Genomic DNA, 24567 nt, shown 5'->3' on the forward strand with positions numbered 1-24567 from the left:
AAGGTTCAGATCCCTATATAGAGATGGCCAGTTAGCTCACTTGGGAGAGCGTGGTGCTGACACCACCGAGTCAAGGGTTAAGAACCCCTTACCAGTCATCTCAAAAAAAAAAAAAAAAAAAATATATATATATATATATATATATGTATACATATATTGTTTCTTTTCCAAAAATCTTTTAAGCCAAAGGAGTAGAGAGAAGAAAGGAGGGTGTGAGTAGGGGTCTTAATTGCTTCTCAGTGAAAGCCCCTGGAAAGTCATCTGTAGCAGGAGGGTAAGTGTTTTTGGTGAGTTGTGTGTGGGAGCTGGGGCCTCATCGTTGCTCTTCTCTCTTTCTTGTTCAGGATCAGTCAGAAAGCAACACTCAAGTTTTGGCTACCACTGTTCTCCTTTCTCCCTCTGCCCACTGGCCTGCAATGGTAAAAACCATGCAGACCAATGGGAAAGGCCCCAAATGCAGTGAGTGAAGACGGGACAGTCACTTTTCAGGAGCAGAATTTAAAAACAGAGATATATGATACATATTTTTACAAGCAAGAATCTGTTGTCAAGATTTTTTTTTTTACACTTAGAGTTCATAGTTTCAGGGTAGAAAGGAAGTAACTGTACAAAGAAAAATAAGTGCAAGTTTTCTCTTAAAAAAATAATAGGACAATGGGACTTCCTAATGAAGAGGTTGAGATTTTTGCCTTAGAAATAGCTGGGAAAAAGCCAGTTTTCCCCATTGTGGATAGAAATTATAAAGCAGAATGTGGCATTTTCATTTCACAGTAGCAATTCTGGAAGTTTATTTACACAGTAAGTTCTGAGCTGGAAGAGGACAATCTCCAGTCTTCCTGTCAGTCTTTGTAATTATAGGATGTTCCCAGTCAGCCAAAGCAGCACCAAGTGCAATGAGAATGAAGAAAACCCAGATAAAAAAAACTGACTCAGTATTTTTGTTTTATTGGTTTATGGCTTGTGGGCAGCTGGCAGAGGCCAAGAACTCCAGAGGACTTCTTTGTATATCCCTCTCCCTTATCAGGTGATTCCACACTCGGCATGTCCCATACCTGGAAGCATTGTGTTGACCAGATAGAAATAGGATGTGGCCAGTGGGTATATCATGAAAGTTCAGCTCTTCCCACCAACACTGGTACCATAGTCTACTGTGTTAGAACTGATAGGGAGGTAATAGTCCCCACTACCTAGCCCAAGAACCAGCCTGGGTATCCATGTACTATTAGGAGTGGAGATTAGAGAGCAGGATAGGGAAAAAAGATGGCCTCCATCAAGTGGCTATTGTGGTGACAGAAATAAGGAAGCCCTGAGGCTGCCATCCTTTCTCCAGGCAACCTTGATACCAAATGCAATGATGTTAGAACCAGAAAGTCCTGTGTTTCCGACCCTCTTAGTATAATACTAATGCCACTGTGTGATGCCTTAGCCAAATAAATGGAGGGGCCATTAGAGAGGGTGAGAAGGCATTGAAACTGCTCTGTATCTATTATGTAAAGATCTTCACCACTCCTTGCAGCTGAACAGGAAGAAATCCAGGCAGAGGTATAGGGAGCATCAACCCTATACATGAATGAATCTTTAGGATTCTTCGGGTTTTCAAGAATTGGGTAGGAGAGGTCTCCTGTCTATTCCTTCTAGCACCTCAGCTGCAAAGCTTTAGAAGAATAGGGATTTGGGGGAAGGAGTGAACCAGTGAACTAGGAAGGCAGAGCCCAGCCCTGCTATCCAATTGCTCTCCCATAGGGCACCTGGGGCTTAGAGGATTGGGATATTTCAGCACTCCCTATCACTTATAGAATAAAGTGTTTGGGTAGAGACAAGTGGAATTAATAAGATAGAAATTCTGGGCCGGCCCGTGGCTCACTCGGGAGAGTGTGGTGCTGAGAACACCAAGGCCCCGGGTTCGGATCCCATATACGGATGGCCGGTTCGCTCACTGGCTGAGCGTGGTGCTCACAACACCAAGTCAAGGGTTAAGATCCCCTTACCGGTCATCTTTAAAAAAAAAAAAAAAAAAAAAAAAAAAAAAGATAGAAATTCTTTGTTAAATGGAACTTCTTAGTGGGCACTTTTCATTTAAGAGAGCTAAAAAGAGCTCTTTGGCTAGATAAGCCCTTCTTCCTATCTCACTTTTGGTCAGGCTTCAACTGCAGAAATGCAAACATTGGGAAACAACACCCATCTTATGAGATGGAATTCTGTCTTAGAGATGAGGTCTAAAACTGGGACTGGCAAGTGGTTATGTTTCTGCCTTTCCTAGCTTTGATCCCAACTGTTTTCTCTCTCTGTACTCCTTCTCGTTCTCTTTCCAACCACCCCCATTTGTACAAACATTCAATGTAATTATTTTTTGTTTAATTCAAGAGGCAACCTTTGCACCAGTGTTAGGCTTGTTCATACAGTCCCTATCTCTAAAGCAAATAGCAAACTGTGCACCTTCTCCTACTGACTTCGGCCAGCAGGGAAACGAGATTGGCCCTTTCTCTGCTAGGGTACCACAGGGACGCACACACTGGGGTAACCTGGGCGTGATACCAGTACTTCTGGAACTAAGAAAAGAAGAGTACTGTGGGTTGGAGAATCTGAAGGGATGATGGGTGAAGGTTCAGGGCTAAAGTTTCAAGCAGCAGAAATTTCCAACTCAAGTTTGAGGCGACCAAGAGTATTCCCGCCATGAGAGTGCTTTTTTGTTCCCTCCTGTTTCCTACAGGTGCAGTGCCTGTAACCCACCTTGCCTTCTTTTCCTTCTTTTCTGTCAAGGCAGAGGCATTTGGTGGGTGGGTGAGGGTCCTGAGGTGCTCTGGCCACAGGTGCCATCTGTGTCTCCTCCTTGTGACCAAAGTGAACCACCCAGATGTGGTCCAGGGGAATCTCTGTTTTCTGCCATGGGCCTCCTCACTTCAGCAGGGAGATGTCATCAGCAAAGTCATCATGCTGATGGCGCAGGCAGCGGAGGCAGCGCCACTGACACACCATGAGGCAGAGTGGCAGCATGAAGAGGGCGCAGATGGCAGCCATGACGTAGGCTATGGTCATGAGCGTTGATTCGTCTGTCTGTGGAATGTTGTAGCCACAGTCTTCCGTGTCCGGTGTGACAAAAGGGCCTTCCACCGCTGCTGTCCTGAACTCATCGTGCACTGGGGAAAGGGCACATGTGAATGGCTAGCTGTCATTGTCATAGAGAAGTTTGGGTTATACAAGAAAAAGAACTTCCTGGTAGTGAGACCTGGAAATTAGCTCTTGCAGGGCTGTCGAATCTCCTTCCCTGGAGATATGGAGGAGCAGGCCAGAAAGCCAGTGTTTAGGTAGAGGCCTGTTTCCCTCCCAGGTCACTAGGAGCAGCTACTCTACCCTGTGTATCTATCCAGTAGGAATGATACCTAAAAGTCAGTAGTTCTAAGTTGACCAAAAAGGCAGCCCCTTATACTAGTAAACTTACCTGCCACTGCTGAAATCCAACTGCAAAACTTGCCACCTTTCTGAAGTAGCATTCAACCTCACCATATGGCAGCTGACAGGGTCACTGTAGGCTCAGCTGCTGCCCTTACATCTAGAGCTTCCCAAGGTGCCTAGGTAGCTCTTGTTGCTCTGTGTTCCCAACAGAGGTTACCAGTCCAGGCAAGGGTTACCATGGCAGGCAATACAAAAAAAGTACAAGCACTGCACTAACTTTTGTACAATGTTGACTTTGGCTTGAGGCAACTATTACTACCTCCCCAACTGACAAGGGCCCAGGTATTCTAAGTGCAGACAGGGAGAATATGGATAGACTGACCCCATACCCTCAGCTCACCATGGCAAGTGCTGACAGCAAAGCCGATTCGTTTTCGGGCCCGATCAAAGACAACGTAGAAGCCCTCCATGATAACAGCTCCCATAACAGTGCCTGTGGAGGACTGTGAGATGGCAAACTTGTAACAATCGTCTTGGGATGTGGCCACGTCTTCCACTGGCCGCAAGTATTGCTAGGGGTAAGCAATCACAAGATGAGAGTATGTCTTCCTTACTCCATCCTTCACCCCATCTCTGCCTTCTAGGTGTCTCTGCCCTTAAGTAGCTCTTCTCTTTGCCATCCCTGAACTCTGAGGGTTGAGTATCCCAAGACCCCTTTATCACTGGACATTCCTGTATTTTGTCTTCCAAGTTCTGGGAAGCCATGCCTGTCACTATCTCCCAATATGTACTTTGTCCTCTTCCTCGGATCCCACTGACTCAGGTTGGGGACATACCTGTGGAAGGATGGTGATGCGGAAGGACTGATTGGTGACCTCACCCATTAGGTAGAGTGAGATGACTGGGAAAATGTTCCAGGGGGTGGTGCCTGCTTGCCAGCACACCAGCTGTTCTCCTAGCCAGAAACCGTCTGGGAACTTCTCCGTCTGTTGGCAAGAAGTGGATAACAGTGAGGAGACAGCCTCTCTCATCATCTCGCCTCTCCGTTTTTCAGATAACATTGACTAGGACCTTTATTTGCTTCTCCAGTGAAATATCCAAAGAGGGGAAAAGTAAACAGCAACTGAAGGATTAGAGAAAGAGAGTGGAAGACCGAGGTCAAAAATTTGTACCAGGGGATTGTGTGATGAGCAAACTGAGATCCATAAAAGAGAACAGTTTTTAAGAGCTCTAAGTGGAAAGATCTAAGTATAGACATCTTGGCTATTGCTGAGAAATGTGACTCCCACTGACTTCCTCTGACACCATGTCATTCTTGTACCCTCATCCTTAGTCCACTGACCGAGGAGGCTGCCTTGATGGATTTGACTGCAGCTTCAAACACTTTCTTGGGCAAACGAAGGTTGGTGGTGCCACTGTCCACGATGCTCTTGTCGTAGTTGTACTAAGAGGAGAAGAGAGCGTTAGAGGAGTCAAAAGCTTTTTTGATGCTAAGTGGTGGGCAGAAGTGGAGGGGTGAGTCTGACTTTTGGGGTCCTGCCTGGGTTGGCATCCTGGTTTTGCCACTTTATGAGTGTACCTCCTTAGGCAAGCTACTTAACTTTTGTACAAGTTCCCTCATCTCTAAAATAATAGTACCTACCTCACAGTGTCATTGTAAGGATTAAATAAATTATCACGTTTAGAGCACTTAAAATGGTGTCCAGCAGATAGGCTCTCAGTAAGTGTTAACTTATTATCTTGGGTGGGCAGACATTCTTGAAATCCTTAAAATAAAAATACCTTGTATAGTGCTTTTAACTTTTGGTAGTACTTTTTTTTTTTTAATCTATTCTAATTTAACATACATAAGAATCTAGGTAAGGAATACCCAAATGGTTTTGCTACTATTTATTGGGTACTGCCAAGCACAGGGATGAACACTTTATACATTATCTCTGGTCTTCACAATCTCTGGGAAAGTTGTTTTTTACCTGTTTTGCAGATAAAGAATCTGAAACACAGAATAGTAACTTGCCTAAGGGCACAGAGGTAGTAAATGGCAGAGCCAGATTCAAATCTAGATCTTTCCCACTTCAAAGCCTCACTTCTCACTTCTTCTACTACATCTTCTCAGGCTGCCTGGCAAACGGCTTGCCCAAGGCCATGAAGCAAGGCAATGACTAGAGTCCAGATATCAGAACTAGTTCCATGCTTTTTTCATCACTAGCCAGCAAGCCCTGTGGTCCCTGTGAAAGTGCTCTGCCAATCTCTAGCCTCAAACCTCAGGTCCTACTGTGTGACCATTAAGCTCCTGACTGTTCTAGGCTCAGCACCCCAGTACCTCTGCCTTGTCCTCCCAACCTCATGACCCAGGGTCTTCTCACCCTGTTTGCCTAACCTCTTACCTCCCCTTGGCTTCCCCTTGATTTTAATTACCTCCTTGCAGTCCATTTTCAGATCTTGTCCATTGATCTCCACCCGCACAATGATCACCTCATAATACCACTCCCGCCGGATGGGTGTGTACCAGAGACTTCCCGTGTATAAAGAGTGGTCAATACCCCCAATGATCTAGGGAGAAAAAGAGGCAGATACCTGTGTCCTGGCACAGAAACACAGCAAGTCACCCAGAGACCAAGCAATAAGATCAGTAATTTCTTGGGGTGGCAAGGCCCTCTGCAGATCACCTTTTTCATCCTCCTGCCTCTAATCAAATCATGCCCCCAAATGATTTATAGTTTCTTAAATGTGTTCAGTGGAAGAGACTTTCCAGGATTTTTAATAATGTTTCAGCATAGCCCTTGATATAAAGTTATATAAACCTAAACTGACACAATAAATGTTGAATGAATGATTATTTGTTTCTGTTAAGTTTTATTTTCTCTGCTTGTTGGAGAACTACTCACCATTGTCATAATTAATAGACTTAAACTCCTTACATCTCTGTCTTGTGACCATTAGACTGAATGACCTTAATTCGATAGGTCTTATTTTCATTTCTTTTGAAATTTTCCTAATCATTTCTGATCTTTTCCAAGTTTACCATAGGTACCTTGAGTCCTTCCTGGAATAATGCAAGGAAGAAAAGGATGGAAAAAGAAAAGCAGCGGTGGGGAATATAAAGAGTTTTCTCTTGATTCTAAGTAGTGGAGCCAAGAATGTTGTGTAGCCTTGAGGGAGGGGGGCAGATGGCACCCATCTCTCCCAGTGCCAGGACCTCCCCTCCCTGAGGACCTACTCACCATACTCCCTCCAACTGAGGCTAACACTTCGGACTGGTTGAGGGGGAAGCCAGCGCCACAGAGCTGCAGGGAGAAGAGGTTGGGAACGTGTGTCTGCTTTACCAGAGAGTCAAAGAAGGGCTCCAGGGAGTCGTCGGGCTGTGGCAAAAAGAGACAAGGAGCGAACCCTCACACAGAGACCCCTAACAGGGCACAGGCCAGCTTCCTGCCTAAACTGGAAGGCAAAAGCAAAAACTTGGGGGATGTTCCTTGGGAAAGACCATCTTGAGGTACTGAGATTTGAGCCCACAGATTCATAGGATCTTTGATCTCCATATGCCTAACCTGCTTCAGATTTATGGGGTCTTATTCTTAGAGATTTTAGAGTAAATAGAAACCAAAGCCTATTCCTGTACCTGTCACTTCTCTCTCTCTAGTTCTGCCCTGTATAAGGCTGAAATTCAGACTGCCATCCTATCCCCCTGTTAGATAATCATTTAAACTGATTTGTTTTCCTCCTTTAGTCAATTCCTTCCTCTTCTCTCTTCCACCTCCTTCCCTGTGTAGCATGCAGTATGCAGTGTGCAGACAGTGTAGGGCCAGGCCTTGTTCCTCTCACCCTGGCAATCTCAGCATAGGCCAGCCCCAGGATGCCCTCCCAGTTGGAGCCGTTGATGAAGAACTTGTCTGATTCAGTGATGGCAGCAATGTTGGCACGCACAGTGACGTTGGGGCCATGGGGGATGCTCACCAGGTCGGTGCCCAGCTCCCCTTCCCACTTGCCCTGGGTGTAGGGCACATACACGCCCTTCCGGAGGTCCCGATATGTGCTCGACCTGTGGAAAGGAGACAGAGATGTGTGACTGTGTAACCACAACAACTGGTATAGGGATCCAATGTCAAACCTACTCCCAAATGCCACCTTATCTCAGGGCATCCAAGAATCTGCCTTCAAGCTGCTCAGTAGAGCATCCCTAGACCCATCACCCAGAAGAGAATGTAAAGTGGCCTTGCAAATAGATGAGGGGAGCTGTTGCTGGGGCTTGCACTTCTGTTTCGAGAGCTCATATTCCTAGATCTTGAGCTCAGGCCCTGCAAGGAACAAGCCTAGGCTTTGTGCATTGTGCCTGTTGCTGCTGCAGGGACAGCTAGTGGGCATCTCTTCCCCCAGCTCCAGCAAGCTCCCAGAGAAAAGGAGCCATTGACTCTCTTGTTGCCTTGGAATCCGGTGGTACCATCTGAGTGGTAGAGAAAGTGCCAGGCAGGGTGAATGTGGAACCTTTACAGTAAGTTCTTCTAGAGAAGGGATTTGCACAGGCACCTCAGCAGAGCAGGTAGGTATTACACACCTCCCGTGTGAAGTATGCTCACAACGTGTGACACCCCCAACATGTTAAATCACACCACTAACCAGGGCTTGTGTGTGTGGTGGGGGGCAGTGATGGGACTGGAATGAGGATCTGGAATGAATCCTGCCTGTACCCCCTCCCTGACTGCTTCCTTTAGATAAGTAAGGGGCAAGGGTCAAAGAAGGCAGGAAACAGGGAAGGTGGGTTTTGCACTGGCCTAGAAGTCCAAGGATAGGATTTAAGCCTCTACTCACATGTTTTCACACACAGAGATGTCTCAGACATTAGATATCCTCTCATCACTTCCTCTTTCTTCCTTTGTGCTAAGAGGGCATCGAGAGATCCTTAACTGCCTCTTTTACTTTAAAAACCCACTTCAACCCACCCTTTCACTAGTAGGCTGCATCCAGCTAGTGGTACTCTGGGTGGTACACCGAGATATTTTAGCTTTCAGTCCCTGACATTGGTCTAGGCAGTGAGGTTTACGGAAGGCCCTTTCCTTCATGTCCTTGAACTATACAAAGCCACCTCAAGTGGCCCCTGGGTGAGAATACAGCAAAGGGAGCTGTCACTGTGGCCCATTCAGCCTAGACTTGGCTAGTGTTGTCAGAAAACAGCCACTGAGGGGATGTGGGATGAAGTCCCCCTCGCCTTCCATTCAGAGAGAATGAGCCCCAGGGCTATCGGGCTGCTCTCCCTCCTTTCCTTCCCACAGGAGGCTTCCCAGTCTCAGGACTGAAGCTCTTCCTGGCTGCTCTCAACTCACCCTTTTCCATATTATACCTCCTCAAACTGCCCCGTCTTCTCCCCTGGGTCACTGTCACCGTTTCCCTTCCTTGCCCCTTCTCCAGCAGGAAGAGAGGATTTGAGGATCTAGTCTTTCTCCCTGCACCTTTGACCTGGCCCTTCTTGGCCCTAGATCCTTGGAAAAGCTTCCCGCCCCAGGTTCTCCCCAGGACTCACAGCTGCCTCTGGTAGTAGCGATGTAGGAAAGGATGGGGGGCAGCCCCCACTGCAAAGTTACTGCTGCCTGTATCCACGAGGATGTTAAGCTGTCAGAGAAAGGGGAAAGAAAAGATATTATAACCAAGAGCTTGCTCAAGATTCACCATCTTTACTGTCCCTCACCCGACAGCGAGAGTCTCTCATTGGAATGTCCAGGGTGAAGCTTCCATGGTGCAGGACTGGCCAGGCTGACACCCACTAATACCACAACCACAGACAACATGGTAGTTCTATGGCACCCTCAACATGGCCTCAGAAGCTTTGTGTCTACTTCTGTCTGTAGAATCACATTTTCTGTCACCAGAGCAACACTATGTGTGTGTTGTCTCCTTTCCTATTTCTCTCTGCCATCTGATTGCCCTTGCTCACTGTGAACCTGACCAATTCTTTTTTTTTTTTTAAAAGATGACCAGTAAAGGGATCTTAACCCTTGGCTTGGTGTTCTCAGCACCACGCTCAGCCAGTGAGCCAACCGGCCATCCCTATATAGGATCCGAACCCATGGCCTTGGTGTTATCAGCACCACACTCTCCCGAGTGAGCCACGGGCCGGCCCGAACCTGACCAATTCTGTCTTCAGAGCCTGCTCCTTCCCTCCTTTTCTCCCAGGAAGCAGCCTAGCTCATCCCCCTCCAGCTCAGAGAATAGCTATTCTTGGAGCTGGCACTTGCAAAGCTGTGGGGACCAGGATGGCACGTCAGTGCCCATGTGTGTGTTTCTGACCCTGCCTGCCAGAATGTGGCTTCCCAGGGAGGGCTCCCCTTCTGTCTCCGAGGTGACATAGATCTGTGAATCCTACTGTCAGAAATAGTGGGGAGTCAGGAGGCCAATGTGATGTCCCAGTGAGAATCCATCTTGTCAGGGCCTTGGGTTTGGCTAAGTGAATACGGACAGGTGTCTCTTTGGTGTTCCTTGCTGTGCAGCTTGTAGCATCTCTTCTACCTTGTCCTGCCTTCCTCTATTGGTTGCCTGACCCCTCCCTCAGTCAGACCAGAGCCATTTTTTGAATATGTACTATATGCTCACAGGCTAAAAGAAGAAAGGCCCTTGTCTTCAGAAAAATGGTAATGTATAAATTGAATCTCCTCTCTTGCCAACTTTCTGTGTGCATCACCTCGGCTTCTCCTGTCCTCAAGGGCTTCCATTTTTGTATCCTCGCTCCTCAGTGTAGTGAAGTCGGCTGACCTCGGTTTTGGTGCAGGCTCTGACTTTGTCACCTTGAGCAGGTCACTATGCTCTGGGCTTCCATTTCATCCTTTCTGCCAGATCCTTTCCCTGGCTCCTTCTTCCTTGGTGGCGCCTCTGTGACTGTGTGACTGTGCCGTCCTTCAATGCCTGCTTAGGCTTCCTGGCTGCCTCATGTCCCCAAAGACTTCTCTCCACTGTCTTCCTGGCCCTCTGACCCTGCCTTCTCCCTCCTTCCCAGCCCCCCACTCCTGGCCTGGTTCCCATTTTCCTTCCTGCCCTCTCTTTCCCTACCTCTACCTCCTGTCTCTCTCCCTGGTCTCTGGGCAGCCACCAGCTCCAGATGCTGTGCTTTCAGAGAAAATCAATAGAGCCAAGAGGCTCAGCAGTGCACATTTCAATCAACCACGTTAATGATTAAAAAGCCTTCTTCCCCCTCTCCCCAGGATGCCCCTCCCCCACCTCCCAGGACCCAGCTCCCAGCACAGGGGTTGGCCTCATATTTACAGAGCTCCCTGATATCACTGGACCCCAAGAAACACGGTCCCTGTAGCCTGTGCAAGAGAAGAACTACCTGGAATGTGTGTGTCTGGCTGGCTCTGGGAATATGGCTTATACTAGAATGGAGCTTTTATCTGGGGGCTCCTGCTGTCCCAGATCCCTCTCTATTTCCCTACTCCTCTTCTCTCCTGCGAGGGTGGAGGGGGTTCACTGCAGGGTGCTTCCTCCCCAGCCAGGAGGCCCTGGGCACTTTCTCCTCCTCCTGAGGAAGCTCTCCCCCTGCACTTCAAAGGGGGCCAAGCCCAGGAAGGAACCACCCCTCACTGACCCCAGACCAGGATTTGAGAGCCCCACTGCCCTCTGCCTCCCTGTCGCCACCCTCCACAAAAAAATGGGAGACTAAAATAAAGAGTTGAGATTCCCTCCTGGGCAAACGACCCACTGTTTGCCCTCTGCAGTGTGATCCTGCCTGAGAGAAGTAACTCCGAGACCCGTCCTTCAGCATCTCTGTTTGAACCCCCTGGGCGGGCCTGGCAGCCTCTGTCCCTTCCCTTCTGCTCTTACAGGGCAGGGGCCTAAGGCAAAGCAAGCTGAGCCCCCGCACTCACTATGAAGTAGGGCAGTTGGGGCAGCTGAAAGAGGGTAACAGTGCAGAAGGGTTGATACTGCGGAGCCTCTTCAGCAGGTGGCCTTGCCTCTTAGTGCAGGGAGCACCACCCTCATCTCTTACAACCAATCGGTGGCCCGTTGCCTGCAGCTCTCCCAGCCCACCCTTTCTCTCTGCTCTCCTCTGGCTCTGGCACAGCTGCCACCTGGGCTTGGGAGCCAGCTCCCTCCTCCCGTCTCAGGTGCCCTACCCCATTAATTATCCCTTTTCCCTCAGGTAGATTCAACCATTGTGCCAGCCCACCCCACCCCCAACACCACCAAATCTGGATTCTTCCTATTGGCATTTACAAATGCTTGAGTCTATTCGTTAAAACAAAACAACAAAGAACTTCCTGAATCTCACATCCACCTCCAGCTGCCCTCTCTCCTCTTCCTTAACAGCCCAAGTTCTCAGCCCAGCTGTCTCCATTTCTTCACCTCCCACTCATTCCTCAATCCATTCTAAAACTGGATTCGTCTCTATCTCTCCACTATAAAAATGCCCTTACTATACTTACCAATGATTTCATGTCATCAAATGCCAGTGATATTTGTCGAGTTAGTCCTCATCTTGCTTGACTTCTCAGGTCATACCTTCCCTGTCTCCTGTGCAGGCTCACTCCTCATGGCGTGGCCTTTGGCCCTCTTCCTCTTGTGCCACCCTCTCTCCCTAAGCCATCTCACCTTCGTACTGATGACTCCTGAGCTTTAACTCAAGCCCTTTTCTCCTTTTTGAGCTCTTTATTTCATGCCTCAGAGATACCTCAAATTCAGAATGTCCAGAGCTGACCTTACACAGTCCTGCCCATCTGTTCGTCTTCTAGTTTACCTATATTAGTGAATGATGTCACCATCATCTCTTCTATATGTCACCAACTTCAGAAACACCATAACACCTTCCTTTTCTTCACATCTTTATCCAGTGCATCAGTAAGTCATGCCCAATTAACCTCCTTAAAAGTCTCTTGAGTGTATTCATTTGTTGCCATCTCCCTTGCCACCCCTAGGCCAAGCTGTCATTATCCCACCTTGGAATATTACAACAGCTTCTCAACTGGCCTTGGCGCATCCACCCTTGATCTCTCCAGGCTGTTTTCTGCACTGTGGCTGGTGTGATCTTTTCAAAGTGCAAATTTGACCATGTTACCCTCGTATGACAGTGGTTTCCTTTTGCTATTAAAATAAAAACTTAAAGCATTAAGTTTTCCTACAGGCCCCTTCATGGTTCAGCCCTGCCTGCATTCCCAGCCTGTGTTTGTCCCATACTCCCCAAGCCCTCTGCCCACCAGCCATGGGCCCTCCCCTGTGGCTCCTGCACGGGTTGTTCACTCTGCCTGGCCTATACCCCCTTGCACTTGCAGTTTGGTCTGCTCATCCTCTATTTATCTTTTAGTCTGAGCTCAAGAGGGACTTCCTTGGGGAGAAAGACCAGGTCGTATTCTCTTATTCAGTACTTTCATAAAACTTGCCACTATGTAATTTCACGTTGAATCTCATCTCCCCTCCTATTTTTTTTTTTTTTTTAAATCCCCACTATGTCCCTAGGGGGTATCACAGTGTCCTGCAATAAGTACTTCTTGAATGAATGAATGCTTAAAGGAAAGAAAATGTAAAAGAGCTAATCTACTGTGTTTTGGGTGGTGGGTGAGGGAGGGATCCCTCTGTGGCTCCCAAACCATGGGTGTTTTAGGAATGAGGTGTGGTTCTAGCTCAGACCTGCTTTCCTCTCACCTAGCCCCTGGCTTAAGATAGGAGGCATGTGATCAGCAGCCTGTGGCCCTGGGGCCATCTTACTTCTTCCCTGTCCTCTAGGGCAAGGCAGACCCAGGAGTCTGCAGCCTGGGGTCGGGGCTAGGTCAGGGACAATCACTTAACAAACAAATGTGCCCCTGGGGGCCTTTGAGGGAACACAGCTTCACGAAGTGCTAACAAGCCCCACAGGAAAAGGCACTCCTGCCCAGGTTTCATCTGTATGCCCCCCTAGAGTGCTCAGCAATAGATCTTGGGTGATGAGATAGGTATGGAGCTGGCAAGTTTAGGGTAAGCTCTTTGTTCCCCCAATCTATCTGCCTTGACCCCAGCTCTCACCAGCAGCCAGGGATAGCTCAGATTCTTCTGGATGACAAGAGCCTTCAGGAAGCATCTATTCACCGGCCTAGAGACATGGGCCAATTCTGAATAATCTGTAGTTATTAAGAATCCATAACCTTTCTTGGTGGCCTATCCCAGGGTCTTCCCACTTTTGCAAGCCTCAGGGGTGGGGACTCTTAACTCCAATTCTTCCTACTAAAGAGGAAGTCTGTTTCCCTCTGGGTAGGCCTCAGAGTTAATGAGGGAAGAGCTTATATTCTTGTATAACAAGCCTTTTAGCTAAAGCTGAGATGTAGAAGCCTTTATTCCATTTTGCAGAGGAGGAAACTGAGACCTAGAGTGAGTAAGCAACTTGACCCATCTTATACAGTAAGCCTCAAAGCTAGAATAAGAATCTATTGGTTCTGACCAACCCTCAAGTGTGGTCTTTCATCTCCTTGACCTTCCTGTCTCTCCCATTTGGAGAGGAAGTATGTGGTAGGTTGTTACACTAATCAATCACACCATGCCCTTGTGTGATCCACTCTGACACTGACTCTGGCGCTGGCCACCTGACTTGCTTTGGCCAATGAGACATCAGCAAGCAAAGAAGAGGTGTGATAAGCACTTGTGCAGTTGGGATCACCCTCTTGGAATGCTGCCCTGAGGTTCCCTGTGAAGTAGCTCAGTATTGCCTCCTTGAGGATGAAAGACTTCACAGAGCCAGAGGCCCAGGAGGCCTTTATTAGTCCTGCCCCCGGATGACCCACAGACCACCCCACAGAATCCTGAAGAAGAAAATGACTCTTGTTTTAAGCCACTCAATTTTTGAGTAGTTTGTTACCCAGCATCAGATAACTGATACAGACTATATGAATTAAATCCTGTGCTCCTTGACGTTGGGGGCATCTGACCAAACATAGGTCAACCCCCCAATGAGTATCTCTTGCCACTATCCTCCTTCCTCACCATGCTTCTTATGAAGCTTACCAAAAGCACAATGATCTCTCACCTGTGCACCTTTGCATATGCTGTTTCCTTTGCCTGAAACATCCTCTCCCCATTTTGTCCAACTTTTTTTTTTCCTAAGACTTGGTGTTATCAGCACCACACTCTCCCAAGTGAGCCACGGGCTGGCCCCATTTTGTCCAACTTCTGTTCAGTTTTTTTTTTTTTCTTAAAAGATGACAGGTAAGGGGATCTTAACCCTTGACTTGGTGTTGTCAGCACCATGCTCATCCAGTGAGCCAAACGGCCATCCCTATATGGGATCTGAACCCGGGGCCTTGGTGTTATCAGCACTGCACTCTCCCGAGTGAGCCATGGGCCGGCCCTTCTGTTCAGTTTTCAAGTCACAGTTTAAACATTCTTTCTCCTAAAGGTCTTGCTGTGATGCCCCAGCCAAAATTACGTTCATCCTTCCTCAGTAGCACCTGTGTTTGTCTACCACTCACCAAACTTCTAATCATTTGTATAATGTCTGTCTGTCCCAGAGACTGAGTTCCACAAGGGTAGGGAGCATGTTTGTATCCTTATCACCTAATTATTACCTAGCTCTAGGTGCTCCATAATGACTTTTTAAACTTATAGTAATTGCCTCACTTCCTGCAGTTAGTTTCCTGTGATCCTACAGACTCCTGCTATTAGTTCTCAGCCTCAGGGGCCTTGCAGGAAGGATTTTCAAACTAGTACAGTGCATGGCCACTGACCACAGTGACCATGACAACTGAGGCCCACTATACCCATGCACATTGACTGAGTATTCACCCAGGGCCCTTTGGTTCTTAGAGCAGTTGTAGTGACTCCAGGGCTCCTTGCTCCCAGAGCCTTTTGAGGCAGCTTCAGCTGCTTTCCTAAGAAGATATTCCCAGACCTGAGCTTGCCCAAAGCTGAGAGCAGGGGGTAAGGAAGGACATGGAGATCCTAAAGTCAGCAGCCGGCAGTGGCTTATGGCCAACAGAGCACACAGCTCCTGCCTCAAACACAGCCCAGCAGTTGGGTCCCATCCAGGTTCCTCCCACCTTAAACTAATGTACTCTTTCCCCCAGATATATCCTCTGCCTTCCACTCGGCTCCCAGGCTGTAGCTGGCAATTGGTATGGGAGCACATAGGCTCCCTGGTGCCATTTGCTCCACCTTGGGCTGTTTTTTTTAATGAATCCCAAGGTGGCTGGGTCACCCCAAACCTTATCTAATTTCCCCTTCCTTTTTGGATGGGATGCTCTATTTCTCCCCAGCCTCTGATCCAGCTCAACTAGTATTTATCAGTGCTTCCTATTCAAATGAGATGATGGGTGTGAATGGTCAAAAAATTTATATGTCTGTTCTTAAATAACATATCCAAGAGAATGGTTTTCAGATTTTTTTTTTTTTTTTAAAGATGATGGTTAAGGGGACCTTAACCCTTGACTTGGTGTTGTCAGCACCACGCTCTCCCAAGTGAGCCACGGGCCAGCCCTTTTCAGATTTATTTTTAGCAACAGAACCCTTCTCCAATCATATGCAGGATCTCAGTGTACAAGAGAAAAAGGCAGAGATGTTTTGTTTGAGGAACATCTTTTACTTCCTGTTTCCTTCCCCTCTGCTGGCTCTTGAAGCATCTCTTTAGTGCCTCCAGCCCCTTTGGAGCCCACCTGGAAAACCCCTGCTCTACAAGGTGTCACAGCAGCTATCAGCTACCTGCTATTCATTGTCAAATAGTAAGTCCCTCCGGTTGTCTAACCTTGTCCCACCCACAGGTTACTATGGCTTTAATCTTCTCTTGGTCTGTTCTCAGTTGAAAATGAAGCTGATCTCTGATACAAGCCCAATTTGTCCCATGGCACCTGGGTCATGCTCAGCACCTGGGCTTGTTTGCTGGAGCCACTGGGAGAAGTTAGGGCTCACCCCTTGTACTAATTGGCAAAATCTTTACATGCACTGGAAAGGAATAAGTGGTGGGGTTCGACTCAGGAAGGCCAAGCAGGGAGACCTCCAGCCTGGCCACAGTGTGGTTATAGTGGGCAGTAGAGAACATAGGCACAGGGTGATAAATCAGGAGAGCTGGTGAAAGAGGATATACATGTAGGGGAGAAGACAGAGCTTAGCTAGTTTGCTCCTTGGCTTTGTCAGAGTCTATGAGGAAAAGGACCCAGGACTCCTGACTCCCCCATGCCAGCATCCCCCGAGGACTACTGATTCATCATTCTCCTCAGCATGCCCACTTCTTCCCTCTCAGGAAGCACCTGGTTATATACCTGAGGGCATGGCAGATGTGCATCACTGAATGCTTTCCAGTCCTCCAGGCTCATCCTGCCAGGAGAATCTCAGGGCAGTTCTAGAACCAGGAAAATGGTGTAGCTCCTTTCCAGATCTCTCCATTGCCCATGCACCCAAGAGAAATGGCTCCCAGGAGAGAGAAAAGTTAGTTGTCAGATATGGGGACTTCCCTGGGAGGTGTTTCTCTTCCTGCATTTTCATCCAAAATGTTCTGCTTAGCTCTTTATGGGAGATGCCCAAGAAGAGACCTTGACCTTCTAACTGAGTGAGAGGGTGCAGTCTTTTTCAACACCTCCACTCCTGGATAATCTGTTCTGCACTGAAATAATAGCATGAGGATTCTAGCAAAGGCCTGTATGCAACCTGAGATCTGACCCAAGAAAGCTAGCTTTGGTCACAGGGACTGAGTAGGCAACTTAGGGAGCTGGTGTCACCTGCTTTGTCTAACTTAGAGGGTGATTCTTTGGGTTCGATATTTTTCAACCTTTTTAGTACAAAAACTCTTTTTAAAAAATGAAGTCTAATTTGGAAGTCTACTATATAAGAACAATAAAAGCAGTTATTCTGACAGTGTAGGGAGATTTGGGGCACATGGGAAGGACGGCTTGAGGATAAGAAGGATGGGGGTCCAGAGTCTTGCTTTCTTATCTTTCTTGTAACCTCCTCCTTCACCACCGAGATCTCTTTATAGAACCCTGCAAAGCACAGTTTGAAAACCATTATGGGGGAAAGAGGAAAAAAACTCATTTGGCCCCTCTTAGTTTCTGAGACACAGTTTTCTACTGCTCTGATCATTTTCTCTTGCTCCCTTGTCTATACCCAATATTCTTTCCCTAATCATTCCCCTCTTTTCTCTCTCCATTCTCTGAAAGAGCAAGTCCATGTACTAACTTGGCTTCCAAAACCACCTCTCTGCGATGACTCCCAAGTCTACCTGTCCAGTCCTCACTTCTCTCCTGGTTTCCAGAACCCCATTGTCAGCTGGATACATCCACAAGGATGGTCCACTGGCATCTCAAAGTCAACCAACATGTCCAAGACTGTAGATTAGGGGAAGAACATGGTATTTGGAATCCAAAGACCTGGATTTGAACCCCAGCTCTGTTCTTCTTAGCTGAGTAACTTTGGGTAGACCGCTTAATCTCTGTGGGCCTCAGTTTCCTCATCCCTCAAATGGGCATGCTAATACCTATCCCTCATAATTGAAGCAGGATAATAAATGTGGAACTTTGGTAAACTATATCGTGCTTCAAAAGCTTGCTCCTTTTTCTGTGTTCCCTGACACAAGTCAGAGAGGTTAGACAGAAGGGCAATATTTCCTTTTCCTTCTCTCTCACCCTTCATGTCTCATCAGGGGCAGAGAACAACTGGTTTAATGACATGTGAATGCTGGTTTGCTAAGGACCTTTCCTCCTTTCTAACCTCACTGCCATACCCCTCTTTCAGGCCTTGTATCCTAACTGAGATCCTTGTCTCATACTCTAAACTATCCAGGTCATCCTCCATACTGAAGTTGTTTTCCTAGAATGAAAATTAGACTACACCATCCCTCTTCTCATATACAGTAGTCCCTCCTTATCCGCGGTTTCAGTTAGCTGTGGTCAACTACAGTTGGAAAATAGTAAATGGAAAATTCCAGAAATAATTCATGAGTTTTAGATAGCGTGCTATTCTGAGTATTGTTATAATTGTTTATTTTATTATTAGCTACTGTTGTTAATCTCTTAGTGTGCCTAATTTATAAATTAAACTTTATCATAGGTGTGTATATATAGGAAAAAACAGTATATGTAGGGTTTTATGCTATCCATGGTTTCAGGCATCCACTGTGGATCTTGGAATGTGTCCCCATGGGTAAGGGGGAATTACTGTATCTACAAGGTTTCCTTACTGCTTGCAGAATAAAACCCAGACTCCACTTTGGTGCACAGCATCCCTACCATAACTTCTAGCTTCTCACCATAATTCACGCTTCTATTCATGAAGTGTTTCTCTCCACCACTCTGTATTTAGCAAATCTTTCTCATCTTTCAAGGCCATATTCAAATACTACCTTTTCCAGCAAGCCTTTCCTAATACCCTTCCAGAAGGAGCTGCTTCTCTCTGTGCATGTCCAAGACCCACTATTCTTCTATTTGCACCAAATGCATTTGGTTTTTATTATATTTAGGTGTTTGTCTGTGTCTCACACCAAATTGTGAGCTCTCCCAGGGCTAAGACGATGACTTTATATTTCTCTTCTACACACAATAGGTGCTCAATAAATATTTGTTAAGCTGAATTGACTATCACTAAATTTCACTTAAATTATTATTCTGTGTTTGGTCAGTGTTGCTCATACTACCATAATGAAATGACATCCTTTCATTTAAGTGAAAAGAATAAAAATGCTTTCTCCAAGAGCTCTGGTTTGCATTTACAACTGCCCATCAACAGTTCTATTTAGATGTCTTGCAGCTTATTTATTCATTCACTCAACATTTTTTAGGTGCATATTCTGAGCCTGGCACAGTTATAGATATTAGAATATAAAGGGAAATAAGAAACAAAGAAACAAAGAAAATTAAAAAGAAATTTTTTGCAAGAGCTTGGAGTTTTATGAGGGAAACAAACACAAAAAGTGATAATACATTATGATAAGTGCAGTAAGGAGGATATCAGCAGATGTTATGGGAGAATGGAAGAGTAATGCTCATGATAAATTCTTTCTTCTTCTCTCCGAAGACAAATGGTATAGTAAGAAGAATAAGGGTGAGGGAGGGTCTCAACTTACTGGCCTGCCACCTGGCCAACTGTTTAAACTTTCAGTCCCCATTTCTTCTGCTAGAAGGTGTGAGTGATAGGGGCCAGCCCATGGCTCACTCGGGAGAGTGTGGTGCTGACAACACCAAGGCCACGGGTTCGGATCCCTATATAGGGATGGCCGGTTCGCTCACTTGGGAGAGCGTGGTGCTGGCAACACCAAATCAAGGGTTAAGATCCCTTTACCGGTCATCTTTTTTTTTAAAAAAAAAAGGTGTGAGTGATAAACACCTTTCATATATATTGCAGGAATTGCCGTAAAGAACAAAATAATATATGTGGAATGTATAAAAGAAACTTTATATATAGTTCGATAATAAACACAAGTATATATGAATATTTGTATATCAGTACTACTAAACCATCCCTCCTGCCAACTTTCCTGTTCCCACAAATGGTCTTGTTATCCTCTAGTTCACTCCAGATCAGAATCTCAGAATCATCTCTGATGCTTTCTTCTTCACTCTTCACACAAATGTCACCACGTCCTGTGCATCTGCCTTGTCCTGTTCCTCGCATCCTGGTCTTCCTTTCCCTTTCCATCTCATCACAGACTCTTGCTGCCACCCTTGTTATAGTGCCTCACACCTGGACTGTTGTGATCGAGCCCCTGCCACCTGTATCTCTCAGTTTCGTTCTTTCTAAAATTCACATGTCTTTTTCTAAAAGACTGCTTTCTTTATGTCATTCCCCTCCACAAATAAATTCAATTTTGCCCTTCTATCTGAAGACCAAAGTCCAAATCTTATAGCTTGGTATTTAAAGCTTTTGGCAATTAGGCTCTTATTTACCCAAACTTATCAGATCTCAGCACAAATCTGTAATATTAACTGGACTGGCTTTCTCCTGTTTCCTGAACAAACATGCACAAGCCCAAACACACATAACTCCTTTTCCCCAGTCTAAGGGGTGGGGTGGGAAGGAGCAGACATGGACATACAAGTAAGGTGCAATTACAATACAGTGGGACAGGTGTCATTTCCCCTCGGGGAATGACTTCCCACTCCTATCCATTCTTCAAGACTATGTGTGGGACACATTTCCTCTGAGAAGCCTTCTCTGATTAATTTATCATCTTCTGAACACCTATAACACTCATTCTTTGTACTCCTATAAATCAGTATTTCTCAAACTTGGAACACAAACTGCTGGGCCCTTCCCCCAGAGATTCTGACTTAGTAGGTCTATGGTGAGGCCAGAGAATTTACATTTTTAGCAGGCTCCAAGGACAAAGGTCTGTGGACATCACTTTGAGTACCACTGACAGGGATGACCTGTACTAGTCATTTCCACTATAAACTTCTTATGAGCAGAAAACATGTCTTCCGTCTGTGGATCAGCCCCCAAGTCCCAGCAATTAATTACCTAGCTTATAGAAAGTGCTCCCCAAATTTCACAGTCCCACCAGGTAGGGAGAAAGGGCATCGTTCTTACAGACTGCTGGGGAGAGAATCAAAGTCACCACAGAGCAGAGACTGGCTGGCGTAGGCTCAGGGTAGGAGCCATAGTCATGCCACCCACGTCTACCTCTTGAGTAATCCAGGGCCCTGATCTCCCCCATTTTCCCCTCCTCTTTCCTGTGCACCATAACTAACTTCTCCAGAAGCAGTCACAAATCTTGAATCTCAGTGTGTCTTTCACACAGGACAGAGCTTGGATCCAGGCCCCAAGCAGCCTGAGCAAATAGAACTCTAAGTACTGTCAGAGAGCAGGGAGGATGGAGAAACCTGGGACCTACTCCTGTTTCCACTGCTGATGTGCTGTGCAAATCTTCATATTGTAGACCCTATGACACGAGGCAGGATGGAGTTGTGGAACCAACAAGGGCTTTGGAGTCAGACAGACCAGGAAACCCTACTTTACTATCGGCAACTTTTCCTTTCCCCAGCTGTGTGGCCTTGGGCGAGTTACACAACCTATCTAAGACTGCTGCCTTGTCTTTAAAATGAGTGAAATGGGGCTGGCCTGTGGCTCACTCAGGAGAGCGTGGTGCTGATAACACCAAGGCCACGGGTTCGGATCCCGTATAGGGATGGCCGGTTAGCTCACCAGGTGAGCATGGTGCTGACAACCCCAAGTCAAGGGTTAAGATCCCCTTACCGGTCATCTTTTACAAAAAAAAAGAAATAAAATAAAATAAAATAAATAAAATGAGTGAAATGCGATTTGCTTTGCAAGGTAATCGTGAAGGTTACATAAGATGGTATAGGTAAAAGCACCTAAAATAATGTACCTGGGCATTGACCTCCTATAAACATGAAGTCACTTTCTCCTTGTCTGGCCCCTTCGGCCTCTTCTGTGCTATGCAAGGACACATAAAAATTTAGGTGTTCTGGGCCTCTGGCTTTACATGTGTAGAACTTGGGGACCAGTTACTATATTTCCCTGATCCCCCGAGATAACGTGTACATCCCCCAGCCCAGCACTTGGCAGAGAGTAGTTACCCAACATATGGCAGCTCCTTCCCCCTCCTTTCTAGAAGAGGAAAGTGGGCTTAAAGTTCAACACCAGCCGAAGGAGCCAGTGCTAGGGAGCCCACAGTCAGAGCGACTCTGCAGATTGCACTATGGCTGCTACCCAAGCCTATGCCAGACAGTCTCTGCTCTGTGACTTTGATTCTCTCCCCAGAAGTCTGTGAGAAGGACGCCCTTTCTCCCTACCTGGAGAAACAAAAAACTTGGATGGCAGAGTACTCTGAACAAGTAAAAGTGAAATGTGGGGAGCACTAGGCAATTAATTGCTGGGGTTTGGGGGCTAATCCACAAATAGAAGACATGTTTTCTGCCCATAAAGAGCTTAAAGTGGAAGTGAAAGAGTAGAAGTGACTAGTACAAGGCTGGCTTCTGTCAGGTAATTGGGAGGTTCAGGGAAGTGTGGCTGTCTTCTCCACCCTGCCCCCCAGCACACTCCCACCTTCACAGACCCTCCCAAGGACAAGTTTCCCAGACACAGACTGGGGGCATCTCACAGAGATGTGCAGGATCAGGTTCAAGGTGACACACACCAGCATATACAGAACCATACTGCCGCTGTGACAGACTCACCCCCAGAGATGCACACAGAGGTCAGCCACAGCACCCCACCTGGATGGCTGCTCGCGCCCACACGCCCACAGCCACCCACAGAGGTGCAGAAGGCACAACCTCCAGCAGCTACCTACCTTGGAGGTGCCTTGGAGATTGTCAGGAAGGATGGGGAGGATGGGCAGTGTTTTCTCCATGGCTGTGTTGCCTCCCCTCTCTCCCACCATGGAAGGAGCCCATTCTGAGAAGGGGACTCTTGTGCCTTTCCAACAATTTGTCCTTCCCTAGGCTTAGTTCAGTTCCCAAGTGGCCTGCGCTCAGAGGCATGGGGTGGGGGAGGAGTTAGAGTGGGGGAGGAGCAGGGATGGACTGGAAGAAAGCGAGAGCATACTCAGGACTTCTGGATTGAGCGGAGGCCAGGGGGGCCTCAGCCACCTCATTTTGCTGTCCCTCTGACAGCCCAGATAGTGGGAGAAAGGGGTGGAACCAACTGGTGCTAGGATTCCTTGGTCCTCAAGGTGCTGGGAACATGCATGCTGGAACCTCAGATTCCTTGGAAGATCAGAGTAAGGAGAGGGTTTGGGCAGCCAACATCCAGAGCGGTGGAATTTGGGAGACTCAGGCTTGGCCAGTGTCAGAGGGGCTAACACCTGTTACAGTGCCCCTGTGGCCTGGACCTTCCCCCAGGTCAAGCTCCCCCACCGAAGTGCTTCTCTTGCCACATATCCCTGCTGAGGGAGTCTGTGCGTCAGATTGGGAGTGAGGGAGGCAGTCAGCCAAGGGGGATTGGGAAGAATCTGAGGGGAAGGGAGGCAGGAAAGGGGAACTTTGGGGACAACATGCCCCCAGAGCAGTGGTTTAGGAGGGTCTCCTTGCTGCACCAGCCAGCCCATTTTTCGGGGTGCCGACATGCTACACTGCTATCCTGCCTGTCCTCTGCTCATGCAGGGAAGAGGGGTAGGGCTGGCCTGAACACCTTACCGTCTGCGGAGGGCTGCCCACGGTCATCTCCACGTAGTAGCCCTGACCTGACTTGCCCCTCAGGTTATCCACCATATCCACAAAGCTGCCCCTTGGGCCGGACTCCTCAGGCTCCTCCTCGGTCTCCCGGGGCAGCCGCAGCCCCAGCGGCCCCCCCCCCCAGGCCGCTGCGCAGGGGCAGCCGGATGCCGGCCTGAGTGCTGAGGGCAGGCAGCACTGCTGAGCCCACCCACAGCAGGAGCCAGGGCAGGGCATGGGCCATGGTGGGCCCTGGCCTTCAGGCCCTCTGGGCTCACGCTGGCCCACGTCTGTCTCTGTCGACTGCCCCCAAGTCTGGGTGCTGGTGGTGGTGGCTTCTCAGGAGAGGGAGCTTGGAGGCATCAGGATTCCGGAGCCTGCAGGCCCCTCAGCCAGTCCCCGGGTCCAGGCCGTGGAAAGCAGGCTGGAGAAATCCGCAGAGCACGAGAGAAGGGGAGAGACTGGGATCCAGAAGCTGGCTACATCTGGCTGCCGGTGGCCAGCCTCAGCAGCGGGCTTGGGCCCCTCGGGGGGTTGGGAGGGGCGGGCATGGCAGATCACAGGCAGCAGCTGCTTTCCTGGTACCCTTGATGGATCGGCGACATGGGAAGGGCCAGGGGCTTTGGGCTCCTGCTGCTGCGTTGGCTGCTCAGGCCACCATAATCCAGTTCCCAGCTCTCTGCTCCCAGGCGGGCTGGGGAGGCGGAAAGACTTGTGGTGGCGGCTGTCAAAGCCAAAGGGTTTTCGCTTGTCCCTGAGATCACTGGGAAGTGTAGTCTTCCCATGGCAAGCAGACCTGCTTCCGGGGCTGGAGAGGGGTCTGGGATGCCCTCTGCCGAGGCGGAATCCACCCTGCAGGACCTTGGCGGGAAAGGTGTCCCCAGCCCTGGCAGGGTGGGAAGGGCCATCCAGAGAGTGATTGTACACTTCTCATTTGTCAGTCCTTCATTCAGTATTGATTGAGCACCTACTGTATGCCAGCTACACTGCCAGGCACTGGGGCTACAGAGGGAAATAAAATGCACATATACTGAAAAGGTTCCACAAGGGAGAATTAAATGATTACTGCTCGGAAGACTTGATAGGAGAAGGTGATATTTATTTATTTTTTAAAAGATGACCGGTAAGGGGA

At 47.8% G+C, this 24567-nt stretch overlaps 1 protein-coding gene across 1 annotated transcript; it reads right to left on the reverse strand.

The window, feature by feature from the left end:
• Nucleotides 1–710: 710 nt before the first annotated feature.
• BACE1 (beta-secretase 1) lies at nucleotides 711–24133 on the reverse strand. The gene is given in 10 exon segments (XM_063095685.1): nucleotides 711–3137; nucleotides 3794–3965; nucleotides 4230–4379; nucleotides 4736–4837; nucleotides 5812–5946; nucleotides 6618–6755; nucleotides 7216–7432; nucleotides 8909–8997; nucleotides 23418–23576; nucleotides 23578–24133. Coding segments are annotated over 10 exon segments (1506 nt in total). The 5' UTR covers nucleotides 23680–24133; the 3' UTR covers nucleotides 711–2895.
• Nucleotides 24134–24567: the final 434 nt, after the last annotated feature.

The sequence above is a fragment of the Cynocephalus volans genome, chromosome 4 (genome assembly GCF_027409185.1).
Source record: "Cynocephalus volans isolate mCynVol1 chromosome 4, mCynVol1.pri, whole genome shotgun sequence".
In the NCBI taxonomy this organism is placed as follows: Eukaryota; Metazoa; Chordata; class Mammalia; order Dermoptera; family Cynocephalidae; genus Cynocephalus; species Cynocephalus volans.